The following is a 14,506-nucleotide window of genomic DNA, read 5'->3' as shown; positions in this document are numbered from 1 at the left end:
TTTCATGTGTTCACCTGGTCGTCTGATTTATACAATCAATTGTTTATTGCATATTGTATTTTTATTTTTGGAACCCATCCTTCTGTTTAAAAATAATCAGTTCCTAAGGTGCCGGAGAATCTATGTAAGTGTGATATTTTCTCTTAGTTTGAAATGCATTTGCTTCTCTTTGTTGATAATGCTGGCCTATTTTGGGTAATAGCCAACACAGAGGTTTCCAGATCTCAATGTGATTCAGCCACGACTATGTTTAGTGAATGTTAAGGAAGATATGCCCGACTACCTGTGGTTAAATATTTAAATAAGTAAATGCATGATTTATACAGAAGAAAAACTATGATAAATAGGGCTAATAAAAACACTTTATATTACCATATATATAGATATTTAAATGTTAAGAGTTCTAATCAGACAATTGCCAAATCCTCTCCAACATGGTAATAACAATGTTATGTCAGATGTCTTGGTGAAAGCATAATTCAAAATGTTGTGTTCCTCAAGCTATGATTTCCCTCCAGAATGTAAACATGGATCCGCTAATGAGTGAATATTTTCTGGATTCTATTAAATAAAGAATGTGTTTCAATGAAATGGTAGATTTACAGATAATATAATATTTATTAATTTCAAGCTAGCGATCACTTTCAAGGTAGTGAATATGGATATTTATCCATTGGCCCTGGCAGACAAAAACTAGGCGATGACTGAGAACAACTTCCTTGCTAACTATCCAACTATTTCTGCAATGTTCAAACATAATCCCTTCCTTAGGTATACCATGCGATTGTACACCATAGGTGTATGGGAATATGTGTTGTTAATGTTGTTAATGTTTAATGGTTATTAAAATAACACATTTTGCAGGGTGAAAGCAGGAGCAATAATAAATTGGGGGCAACCTTGGCAGACTCCATGTTTAGTACACAACAATTTGAATAAAACCCAAACACAAATACATGACCACAAACATTTTACAACCTGAAATAAAATACTGCTGTCCCACAGAAACAGAGTGTAACTTATTTAGAGACAATGTGAATGTAACATTAAATACCATAGTTACTCGAAACAAGCAAGCATTATTTATTATACTTGTTAGGTGCTATTGTTCCAGCAGCTTTGATGATTGTTTTATGAGTTGTAAGACCAGTAGCTAAGGCAATGCTAATCAATTGTTCTTGAAAGGATCCCCGAAATGAAAAAATTATAGGTCTGTGCTCAAAGCTCCAAATAATGTTTCAGCTGTGAGACTAATAAGTGTTGAGTATATCTACTTTATTGACAGCAATTTTCTATTTGCAGCTGATAACACAGTCACATAAATTTAATCCAGGTTTTTCTCTTGTTTGTTCATCGTGGTACAGTGTTTATTGCTCATATCATTATATATGTATTGTCGGTTTGGTTTTCCAGTTCTTATTATGGTAGTTCATAGTGCTGCTACCTACTGCAGTTGTACTGCAACTGAAACAGTTGTACTGTGTAACATAGGACACATGTTTATTTCTTGATGAGTCCATGAATGATTTTATTGTTTATTTTCTCCAGATAGGTAGTGTTCTTCTGTTCATAAATCAAAATAATATAATTAATCTGAATATGTACCAATTGCTATGCTTGTATTAGAACTACCCCATTTTATTTGTCCTTAAATTTGAGTGGAAAGGGATTCTTATGCTATGTGAATGGAAAATGTGAATAGAGCATACATTTGAATACCACCTTGTCAATAAAGCTCAATTCAAATTCCATTTTGCTTGAATGTATCTATGAAAATTCATTTTAGGAGAACCAATTCCCTTAAAAGCAAGAATGTTTGTATTGATTTAATTAATTATTCTAACACAAAATTATTTCTAAGCTTGCGGCTGGCTTAGGCTGATGTTATTTTTTTGTTCAAAAGGTAAAAGTTTGCATTGCTAAATATTCTTCTTTAATGCCAGCTCACTCTTTACTGTAAAAAAATGAATTGTTTTCTTGAAGTTGATTAGGACTCCTGTTAACTGCACAATTTGAGGCCAGAGGTTATCAGTTGAATACAACATCTTTCAAATAATGTAGCTCAAAGGCTTTCTTCTAAATGAAATTATGCTAATCCTGAAACTACTATGTACTTGAATTAGTTTATGTAGTGAATTAAAGATAAAGATTTATTTACTAATCCTTCTGTGATGCACTGTGTTATAGTACAGAGGGGAAATACAACAATGCAACTGCCAGTCAAAGTTTCAAAGTTTTAGAAAAGTAAGTGATTTAAAGTATTTAACCTGCCTGACATGAAATCACTTACTTTTGCAAATGCCAGGTCATCCAGACTTTTCCCAGACAGGCATGACTGTCGTAGAAATCAGGCGCAGCTCGTTCATATGTACAGGTGGGGAAGAGCTCCACTTAAAAATCCAACCACCCAAAAACATAGTTCTTCCTCATAAACTAATTTTCCACATCAATACATCATAAATTATTTTGTAATAATTATTACCCTGTTTCTGTATAATCAGTTAATCAAATTAGACAAGTGCCGATATTTCTGGGCGATTCGGTCTCAATCCAGCTATTGCGCGATATTGGGGCAGGAGATCTCAGTGTCCCACTTCAGCAGGCATGTTTATTATGGTAGCATGTGGTCAAATATGGGAACTGCAAGAAGAGCTAATAGAGGCTCGTAGGGGCAGCCAAGCGTCTGCCCCTCACACTCCACAACGCTGAGCCCTCTACCGTTCTCTTGTGTCAGTCCGCACTTTTAGGCAACTGTAAAGGTGCTCAATGCAGTTGCGCCTGCTGTATGTAACAGTGTAGAGTTACCACCTTAGACACTTTATTGTCACTTATAGATTCATGGGTTTTTGTGCGCCTGTGTTATAATTTTGAAATAGTTTGAAAAAGTGCCGCCATAGAATGCAGTCGATATGGTATCTGCCCACTCATTTTGCATTCCTCGTTTTATTTCAGCTGCACCAAACCCGGGATTTTAATGCCAATTGCTGTGGCTGCCTGAGTTTTGTAATCACGACAGAATCGGTAGCTTTGCTGTTGTAGCTATTTCTATCTACCGGGAGTAGCGGCCAGCAGTGACACATTTCCTGTCCCTTTAGTATCTGCAGTCCTGCAGATTTCACTTTTACACATCTCTCAATGCCATATGTTGTACCATGCTGCACTGGGAATTTAATCTCTTTACTAGGCTTAACACTTTTTTTAGCTACTGCACAGCACAGTCAGAGTTTATAACAAGTAGCATTGACTCTGTATGCAACATTTACTCAGTAAGGTCTGCTTCCCAGTTCATAATTGCCTCTACATAATGTGACTGAACAGGAGGAATACCAATGTGTGAGAATCCTAGGCGAGGGGGACTACATTATGCTTCCTGTCTCCATCCAGTGGTCCTCTGGTACCATTGCAGATTCTCTGGAAATGAAAAGGTTTTGAATTGTCCAGCAGCCACCCAGACACAGTACAGCAGGGGTCTTCAGCCCTGGTCCCAGAGAAGCACAGCATGCACTGATTTTAATTCTAATCTTGACAATTACAATTTGTGTATTATATATACCATATATGGAATAATTTGATTTTTGATCAGTATACATAGATGTTGTATGTTTGTGTGTGTTTGAAATGTTTTACCTGTTCCTTGCTTTGTACAGAAGGTGACAGTTGTCTAATCAGACTTTCCCCAAATGTTTATATTTGTCTTCAGACACATATAAGTGATATGGGAAAAGGAGTTGCTTGTTGATATTTTTGTTTGCTTCTTCAGATCCCTTCCAAACTAGGGCTCAGTATTTAACTGAGTAATTAACAGCAGGTTGGTAGAATAAGATCGAATGGACTCGTACAGAAATCCGTATCGATTTCCCCTGATTAGAGATTAGTGTTGCAAACATGCTTCTACAAAATGTTATTCTTGCAGCTTTTCAGAAAGTCATGGACATGCAGCCAACAGTACAGAAATGTGCATTTGTTGCATTTTCAAAATAAATTATTTATCAAGAGAGGGCCATTCACAATAACCATAATGCTACATACAACAGGAAATATTAAAACTTCACCTTTCTGGTAGATATAGTTATACAGTAATTGCTTAGGTGTACTCACTTTTAGAACACAAGCTCTCGTACATAATAAAAAAATGATGAAATATATATGGTTTAGTTCCTTTTCAAGAAATGTGGAGAAATAGGGCATGAAATTATATAGCTGGCATGCACATTAATCAATAAACGATCTGTCTGGCATCATCTTACTGGTACAGTTAGTTATCCCAGTTATCTAAAAGGGTTGGGATGTTAACCTTTGTTTAATTTAGTAAATGTTTAAATATTAACAATGAAAGTTTAAACATTAAATGCTATCATGCAACAAATAATCCCCCCCACACATACTCACACCTGCATGTGCAATGTTTAAAAAGTGCACTTGTCATTCTCAACAGCCGCATCAGTACCTTTTTTTAACTAACTGCCACCAATTGATACCTAACTGGCTCCACCTCCAAATTCCTTGACTACATCACCTTTCCTTCAGTCTATTTACTATAACCAACATAGCAGCTGTACTGAATTAACTACAATTAAGGCAAACTAGAAACAAGATTAACTTCAATTAAGGCAAACTAAAAACAAGATTAGGAATGCTAAGACTGTGTGAAAGTAGAAACACAACAAAATAGCTCTCTCTCACCTGTCCTGTGTCTGACTTTGGCAACTGCTAACCACTTCTGGTCCCATAACCACTGTTGTGTCCCATTGCTGGGGACACTGAGGGAAATTATATAGGGCAAATTCTGTCTGGGATCAATCTGCTACATTAACACTTTTAGATGTAACCACGCCATCTAGACATCTCAGGCAATTCTATAAATATTTTGATTATGGATTTTTCTTCTGCGTTTAAAACAATTCAATCACATTTAATTCTGAAATATCTGTGTGATTTGCAAATAAATCCAACTATTACCCTGTGGATTAGGGTATTTCTGTGTGATTGGCCACAGCATGTCAAGGTCAAAGGGTTTTTATCTGATGAATTGATTTTAAATACAGGAGTCCCTCAGGGTTGTGTCCTGTCCCCTGTTTTATTCTCAATTAAACATAAATTAGTTTATGAGCAATACTAGGGATTATACCTTAAATAAATATGTGAATAATATGGCATTAGTGGCAAGTCAGAATGATTAATCATATCAGTATCTACAGTATGTTGACACTCTGCTGAAAGCTTCTTAAAACTAAACTTTCAGAAAACAAAAGATGTTTGTTTTTTAGGGAGACAAAGCATTAGGCTCAGAATCTCTTCTATTTAAACCACTTAGGGACAAGAGGTAAAACAAGTCTCTACTTTTAAATATCTTGGCACTGTACTTGACCAAATCCTCAGTTTCTCCAATAATGTTGATTATTTGTACAAAAAGGCACACATTTTTATTCTTGGAAAGCGAGATAAGTTTTAATGCCTGCAGGGAAAGTTTAGTATGCGTCTATAGATCTCTCATTGAGGGTATTCACACTTGTAATATTGTGTCGTCACGTGTGCCTCGGGGGCTCGGGAACAGAGGACCCAGGTGCAGTACTGGATCAAGGGATTGTCGGGAAGGCGTGGGTCGGGTACCGGCAGATCAGGGCAAGAGAGGCAAGGCAGAGTCGTGGTCGGGGGCTCGGCGGAAAAAGGGGGCTCGGCGTCGTAAGCTGTGCTGACGAGACTTCACGCCAAGCGAGGGCAGTGAGGGGTTTAAGACAAGGAGCAGGAACAGGAAAGAAAGGTGCAGAGCCAATGAAAACAGAGGACAGGAGCAGAAGTGCACAAGGGTGTGGAGGAATGTTAATTTTGCGATTGACAGGTGAAAACAGAAAGAAGGGAAAAGGAAAGACAGGGAGACAGCAGCCTCTAGTGGAGGGAGAGGGCGATGGCTGAAAACCATGACAGTCGTGGTACAAAAAATAAATAAAACAAAACTGTTAAGAGCTGTCAACCAGGCAAGCAAAATAATTGGCACGAAAAACAATTGAAACTATCAGATCTGTATCATCAAGTAGTCAAGGAAAGATACCCAAATCTTCCATCAGGTCGTCAAAAAAACATTTATTCTCTCTGCAGTTTTAATTCTCAATGATGGAAGAAGGTAAAGGACTAAATACATAGATAGGCATACTCTGCATGGGCATGTGTCTGTTGCTCGTATAGGAGGACGGGCGGGGGGGGTATGGACCTGAGTATGTTGCTGGACAACACTGAGCTACTACTATATTATTTATATTAACATGGACTACTCCATTATTTATTGATGCTCTGTATTCAATGTTCAATGTTTTTTTCTTATGTATTGTGCCATGATATAAGCTGAAAACAAATTTCCATTTTATGTTCGGGCACTCTCTAACTTACAGTTATGTCAGCTTTTGGTTTAACTATTCCATGTATAAGAGATCCAATTAAAAGAGGTGCCACACAAGTTTATGTACAAGCCCAAAGCATGCATGAAAGACAGTGAGCTATCATCCCACTTAAGTCAGAGCATGTTGAAGATAAATACATGTACAAATAAGATTGGAAGTATGGTAACTGAAAAACTGGTACAAGTCAGCATCTTTTCCAGTGAATAAATGTATTGAGAACAATTCTCATGAGAGTAAATTGGTTTTCCCCGATTTGGCACTGATTTAGTACACGATTACTTGCAGTCTATAATGTCAATAAAAATAAAATAAAATAAATAACTGTTACCTGTTAATAGAGTCTTGCCTTTGCTCTCTAGCACATAAGAACCTAAGAAAGGCAATACATGAAAGCCATTTGGGTTGAAATATTGCTTATTTGAATTTTAGTAGCTAATTGACCCACAGAACTGCTTCCAGCCATTTCTTAAAGCCTCAGCTATACAGATGGGTATGTTTTTCCCGCCACCTACAATTGTTTGTGTGAAACATGTCCTTTATATTTTCAGTCCTAATTACACTTCAATCTATTTTCCACTTGTGACCTTTGGGGTTAACTTTATCCCATTCAGGATTCATTATTTGAAATACCTGACTCAGATCCTCTTGCCTCCTCTTGCAACTGGCTCTATTTATGACTAAAGAGATTAATCTGCATAAACCCACCTGCATTTAAGAATATATTAATCTTTTTAGACCCGGGATTACTTGTGTCATGTACTTGAGTGTACATTAATCACTAATTTGCACACATTATTCAAAATTAGGTCTTACTAGTGAACAGGATCATTTCAACCTTACATTCCTTGATTTACATTCTACCATTTTCACTATATATTCTCCATTGCACTATTGCTGCACTGTGTAAGGCAGTATTTCTGGAGAAACAAAATCACAATGTAAAATCCAGTCTAGTAAGATAATTTCAATGATTACAAAATATATATATTTCCCTTGTACCCTTTTTGTGGTTGTATTATACGGCTCCATGCTTTACTTTGATTTAATGTTGCTTCACTTTGGGTCTACCATGGTATTCTACAGTACATGTTTAAAGCATTAGGCTGCAGCAATGTGATACAAACAGGATTCAGGTCATCTGGGATTGTTTTAATCACAGTCCCACTGAAGGACCAATTTCAAACTAGGAATATTAACTCCAGGATAAAGTATGTGTCTCTTTGAAAACTCCTAATCGCTCAGAATTGAAGAGATTTAGTCTGTCTCCGATTAGCTTTTTCTGCCTCCTATGAGGCAGAAATCTGGTAAGTAATCCACCTTTAATATTTCAACATGGATTCATTTTATGGGATTTAAATGTAAAAACTGGTTTAAAGTTGATGCTATTACATAATCCATATTGATGCAATCAGAGGTTGTATTAAGAGAATGGAGGAGTACAGAGTGATTGTTGGTGTAAGTGATATATATATATATATATATATATATATATATATATATATATATATATATATATATATATATAAATAATAAAGAACATATTAGGGCAATTGTTAGCATTTATTCTGTTAAAAAAAAGGTGGTAAGTACTGTATATATAGTAAACACCTTGTTTTATTAATGAATGAATGGTACCAAAATGCAAATGTTTATAGAGATAAGAAAACAAACATTTTGACAAAGACATTTGAATGTTTAGGAAGATTGTCACAAGAGGTATGCTGGGCAATGTAAGCCAGTGTGTGGAATCCCCTCTGAGGAGGTGTGTGTGTTAAGATTTGCACTTGTATTCCAGGTGTTCTCTGATGGGCTTTGACCTGAACCGCCACTGGCAGGACCCCTCTCCGTGGGCTCACCCCACACTGCATGCTGTGAAACAGCTCATTATCCAGATGAACGAGGACCCGGTAAGGACCCCCCTGACACTTAACTCCACTGTGGTCACACTGACCACACAGAAGGCTTTCTCTGCATGTATTTCACCTTGTCATTTTATTACTCAGGGTTGCTGATAATCTTTTGTCTGTTTTTGTCTCATTTACTTTACAATAATGGCTGCATATCCTAATGGATTCTATTTTAGTTTTGACAAGATTACATGAATATCCTTATACTTGTACCTATCCTTATCTGCTTTTCAAGGGGTTGTTAAGTTTTACAGTTGGTACTCTACTAGATGTTTCCAGAGGATTGTGGTTTCTTCATTAATTCTCACTTCCATATTGAGAACTATTCTATTCTGAACCATTATATGGTCACTTCAAGCATGAAATATATTTAGGACAGTGCAATCTTCTATTATATATTTTTAAGTGCAAGATGTGTTTTGTTGCTCTGCTGGTGAGGCTGTGCAGATTAGGAATTCAGAGGTCTGCCTGGGAGAAAGGTTGACCTTGAGATGATACAAGTGCATCCAGGAGGAGAAAAGAGTCAGACAGGAAGAGATGCAAGAGAAGATGTGGGGGTCAGAAGAGGTAAAGGACAGGAAGATCTGGGCATGATTTGCATAGAGATAGTAGGAGAAACCATGGGGTGCCAGAGATTGCAAGGTCGCCAAGGCAGAAACTGAGGATAGAGTGTGTTGAAGCGTTGAAGGCAGCAGAAAGATCATAGAGGATCAGGACAAGATGGAGGCTGAACAAGCAGAGTTAAATGAGTCAGTGACAGATAGAAGACCAATTTCAGAGAAGTGAGCCATGCAGATGCCAGATTGAAGAGGGTCAAGGAGTGAGTGGTGGGACAGAAATGCAGAGAGATCGTGGTAAACAGCCCACAGGTTTTGAGAGGAAAGAAAGAAGGGAGACAGGGCAGTAATTCTGGACAGAGGTAGGGTCTAGTGTAATTGAAAGAGTGAAGATGTCAGAGATTAACTAATGAAGCTTTAGAATGGATATTCTGAAAATAAATATTTGGTTAAAATGTCAAAAGGATGGTCACTCCTACATTAGAAACCATATAAGTGATGAATTCTGTTTGTTTGAATGTGAATAAATTGTTAAATCTTCAATGTGTATAGTTCAATGCAAGTCTATTTGGGAAGAAATAGTTTCAGTGCAAGCTCTAGCTTTTTGTTTTCAAATAACAAAACAACGTAAGAAAAAATGTGTGTTTGACTTACTTTGCTGAACAGACAAAACCCCACGCAGCCATAACTTGTAGATAGATGCCTGAGCTGCAGGAAGCAGTTATTTATGTATTCAGATTGGTTTTAGAGGCAGTAAAAAAGGGAGTATAAAATAAACTTGTAATATAACACAAAAATCATTATATATATATATATATATATATATATATATATATATATATATATATATATATATATATATATATCATACAAAATCTCAGTCACTGCTACTTTTTTCTTTTTGAGTTTGGCACTGAATCGGCATATCATTTTTCACCATAATAATAAGTCTTAAGAAAGCAGAGGTGCCCTTTGAATAAATAATGGGAGCTGTGTTGGTGCATGTGAGTCTGCTTGTGTTCTATTGAAACACAGTTTATTGGAGTGACAACAGAAAACAAATTGCCCAAGTGCTGTGAATAAAGAAGCCAGTGAGTTGATCACTGTAATAGTGCTGGGTAAAAAATGATGGTATTATGGGAGTAAATGTGTATCAGTATGCACAGGTTTTATATATACAGTGTCTGTAGAAAATCTAGAAAAAAAAATCTAGAAATGTGTAGTAAAGTAATTAAAAATAAAAACTGAAATAGCTTGGTTGGTTGGATAAGTGTCTACACCCCTTGTGATATTAAATCCTAAATTAGCTCAGGTGTAAAACATCACCTTCAGAATCATACACAAAGTTAAGTGGCCTCCACTTGTATTTAATGTTAGTGATTCACAAGATATTAGGATAAATGTAGCAGTTCCTGTAGGTTTCTTCTGGTTTTGTAGTACATTTTAAAGCAAAAACTCAACCATGAGTACCAAGGAGCTTTCCAAAAAACTTTGGGACAAAGGCACTGATAAATGTATGGGTATATACCTTGAATATCCCTTGGAGCATACTCAAGATGGACCCGGGGCAGCCCTATTTATTAACTCATACCCCATGACTGGCTCCCCCAATCTGCTCCCCCCATGTTCCTGCATGATTTAAACTCTTGTGGGATACACTCACTGTTACATATTCATCATAGATATTTATATCATATATGATATTTTGTAATAGGTTTAGTGGAAAAAAACTATATATAAAAGTAAATAAATATTAAATTATTGTAGTACCATTTTCAACAAAACCCACACAAATGCAGAAAATCAGAAATAGTGTTTGATATGGTACATGTTCATAATGTGTCTGTTTCCCTTTAGGAAGAGTTTTTTCCTAATCCTGGTAACAAAAAATGAGTGGTTTTGTGCTTTTTTCGTTTTTTGTTCTTTCTGAATCTATGAGTTAGGTATTGTTACTCCCTATCCAGCCCAACTGTCTTTGTAACAGAGGGAAACAAATAATACCTTACCTTTATTTTAATTATAAAGAGAAGCAGGGGCTGGATTACTGAAGGTCAGAGCTTGTCCTGGGAATTGTCTGACCTTTCCTGCACTTTCAAATCCTGATAAGACTGTTGGGTCTGTTGTGTTAAAGAGGGCATATCTCACGGCTTAACCATTCCCAGGATTGCAGCCACAATGAAGAGCCAATCGATGGCAGAGACAGAGCAAGGGGCTCTGTGAGGGCAAAAGGCTCTAGTGGTGTCCCTCACTCAAACACACAGAGAGTCTCACCACCTTAAAACACCCACACCCTGTTCACTTACACTGCATCTCATTACTGTTGCTGCAGTAACACTACAGCAGATTCTAAAAACGTCTAACCCTTTGAAGAGATTATTCTGCTCTTATCAGGGGATATGTAGGACATGGTATTTATTAAGCTACTTTTTTTGTGGAATTACAATAATAGTCTATATTGGTGTACTGTTGGTGTGCATGAATTGTTGCCTTCCACAGCATTGTGGTTTACAGACGCAGGACTGATTCCATTTCTAAATGATATACTTGTGCTTGTGTGTTGTAAAACTATGTTTAATGGGCGAGATAAAGACTTCAGACTTTAGGGAGATTCTTTGTATCTTTTTCTTCTTCCTCATTAGCCAAGGGAAGTTGTATATGGCACAATAAATAAGAAAGAAAGGTTACAAACAAGAGGAGACCACTCAGTTCTTCTTGTTCATTTGGTTGCCAGTACCTTATTGACCTAAGGGTCTCATCTAGTCATTTCTTGGGGGATCCCTGGGAATCTGCTTCAATAGTGAATAGTCTTTGAGTAAAACATGTGTCCTGTTTTCAGTCTTGAAAGCCTTTCCTCTTCCCACCTGGTCCTTCCGTCATTGCTGATTCTGAAGAATGCCTCTGGGTTTGTTATTACCTTTAAATTATTTTCCAGTTCCTTTGTAATCTATTCTGATCAAGACTGAACAGATTCCGTTAATTTAATCTGTCTTTTGTCATTTACCATCTGCAAATTTGACACATTTAACAACTCTTCCACACTCTATAATACTCCCCACCAGTCAGTATAAGAAAGTAAGAAATAAACTAAAAAAGAACTCAGGTCAAACAAAAATGCAACTGATTTAAATAAGATCTGAGATGTAATGCCAGCTGAGATACCCTGGGGAGAAAATCCTGTGTTTAAACTAACAGGTTAATGGAGGCAGCAGAGGTCTTAGCTGGGTTTTCTGGGTGTCACTTAATAATTGATGCCAAGATGCTTCCCAGTGACACCTTTCTAGGCAAGGTGGACCCCCGTAGGCTTTGACTGCCAGTTTGACCTCCTGGTGACCACAGGGCTGCCACACCAAAGTCACTCACTCTTGTCCAGCTGAGACCTTTCACTGCAAAAAACACCCACAGACAGGCTAATCTCATAAGACACTTTATTCATGTCTATGCAACACATACGCCAATCCCCTCAAAAAAGCCCATGGCCACAGCAATCTCTTGACTTTGCATTTTATTCCCTCTAGCCAAGCAGATTTACACCCCTTCAGCTGAAGTATATTACCTGTGTAAACCTATATGAACATAGTGACAGAGATTCAGGAAAACATTGACTTAAAAAAATGAAAACAATGGTTTGTATATATACATACATTAGCCATCTCTGTATCCTAGTATTAATTTTGTCATTAAATTCCATTCATTTACATGAAATGCACATAGATCAAAGCTCTATTAGCATTTGTTTTGCGAATGCTCTTTAAATCATCATACATTTCTTTGTATTTGAACATGGAAATTACACTTACACAACACAATGTACAGAATATGATTGATGGGGATGTTCATTGTCTCAAATGAGATGAAACAAGAAACTGGGAATTCAATAAATAAATAAATACACAAATAAACAAGCAAGCACTTAAAAACTGTCTTTTTTTTAAGAAGATAAAAAAAGCAATAATGAAAGCAAATATAATCTATTCCTTAGGTCCTATTTGTTTCTCTCTCCCCCAACAAATGAAAGAAAATAAATAAATGGTGCTATCTCTCAACTCAAACAAAGCTTTTCCACTCCATTTATCAAATGCAAAGACGAATTCATTTTGATTGGCTGATTACTTGAAACATTTATCACTGCAAACGTATCCCTCCAATGTGACAGTGCCATTTTGGATAATTTGTTAAGGATGACAAAAGGCCTGCTTTGCCATAGTTCATTTTTGACCTTTTTCAAATTAGAAAATTCATTTTCCATCTGAAACAAATGTATTAGGTGCTGTCAGGCAGCCGAGATGAATATTGTACCTAGAAACCCCCTGCCCCCCACCCCTTCCACAAAAATGTGCATCAATGCATCGTGGTTTGGAAATTCCAGAAACATTCGGTACAGTGGCATGTATAGGTATTCTTTTGTGACTTGAGCCCATTTCTTATAAAATTGATTTTTACATCCAATTTCTCCCACTTCGAATGACAGGGAGCAATATGGCAATACTGAGAGTAATTTGAATAAACTTGCGCTTTATATCTAGTTTTCATCATACAACTTGCTTTTACATTGCTAGTACTCGTGATGCTTGTATTGTTGTAGTAGGACCCTATGGTCCTTTCCCCTGAGCTCTTAACTATGACTTCACATCTTGTCTGCAATTATTTGCTCAAAATCGACGATGTAGGACTTGTATTAACTGTATATTTGTGTATGCACTTATGTAATTTGAACTTGTATTTTGATCTGTAATTTTATACTGTATTGCACTTTTATAATGCTCTTATATTTTGTAAGTCGCCCTGGATAAGGGGGTCTGCTTAGAGATAAATAATAATAATAATATGTTGATATTTATTTAATTAAATAAACAGTATTAGGGCATTGTAGCTTTAAGATTTTTAAGTCGATTTCTGTTCTTCTTCAATTTGGATTTCCTATTTTTAAGATGGTTCTACCTGAATATTTCAAAACATTTGATCAAATATTACAAATTCCACTCAATTTCTGCATTTTAAAATTCTACCACATTTTTTAAAATCATTTACACAAATTTGTTCAAATGTCTTCATCCCTGAAAATCAGAACCCCTAACTATCAATCATTAACTGTTAGTAGACTCTATTAATTAGATATGTAATAAACACTTTCATATCTGCCAATGTAACTCATGTATACTAACAATTTATTGAAAAAAAAGTTGGTATTTTTAATCTTGTCATTAACAATTAAATGCACATAATGCCCCTTAAAATAAAGTGTTGGCCTATTTATTTAAATGCACTTCTTTGATTTATTTTGGGCCACAGATTCAGCTGCTGTAAGCTTGTAATAGAGTTTCCTGGATTCCCTGTATTAGCACCTCAGTGCTGACACTTCCAGCTTTATTTGTCTTTTTCAGTTAGTTCTAGCAGCTTGTCAGGAGCTCACATACCAAAAGTATAATTCCAACATACTTAACAAGCCTGGAACCAAAAGATTATCTGAAAATGCCTTTAAAATGTGCTGAAAAATAGAATCCTGGCAGTGTAGAATTCCAATCACAAAGGAAGTTACACTTGGATTTTACAATGCATGAATTAACCTCTTCAAGGTTTGGGCAGACAGCTGTCAAATGAAATATGATCCAGACAACTGTAAAGTATGGCATGCAGGAGAGCAATAACA

At 36.4% G+C, this 14,506-nt stretch overlaps 1 protein-coding gene across 1 annotated transcript in view; it reads left to right on the top strand.

Annotated features, from left to right (window-relative positions):
- The window catches only part of agbl4 (AGBL carboxypeptidase 4), a 764,316-nt gene that overhangs the window by 709,935 nt on the left and 39,875 nt on the right, over window positions 1-14,506 (top strand). The window contains exon 9 of the mRNA XM_066692363.1: window positions 8,191-8,302. Coding sequence (XP_066548460.1) covers window positions 8,191-8,302 — 112 coding nt within the window. The remainder of the gene's footprint in view (window positions 1-8,190; window positions 8,303-14,506) is intronic.

This window comes from Amia ocellicauda, chromosome 19, assembly GCF_036373705.1.
Source record: "Amia ocellicauda isolate fAmiCal2 chromosome 19, fAmiCal2.hap1, whole genome shotgun sequence".
Classification (NCBI taxonomy): domain Eukaryota; kingdom Metazoa; phylum Chordata; class Actinopteri; order Amiiformes; family Amiidae; genus Amia; species Amia ocellicauda.
Note: the sequence above shows the minus strand (reverse complement) of the source record. Positions and strands in the feature narration are given on the sequence as shown.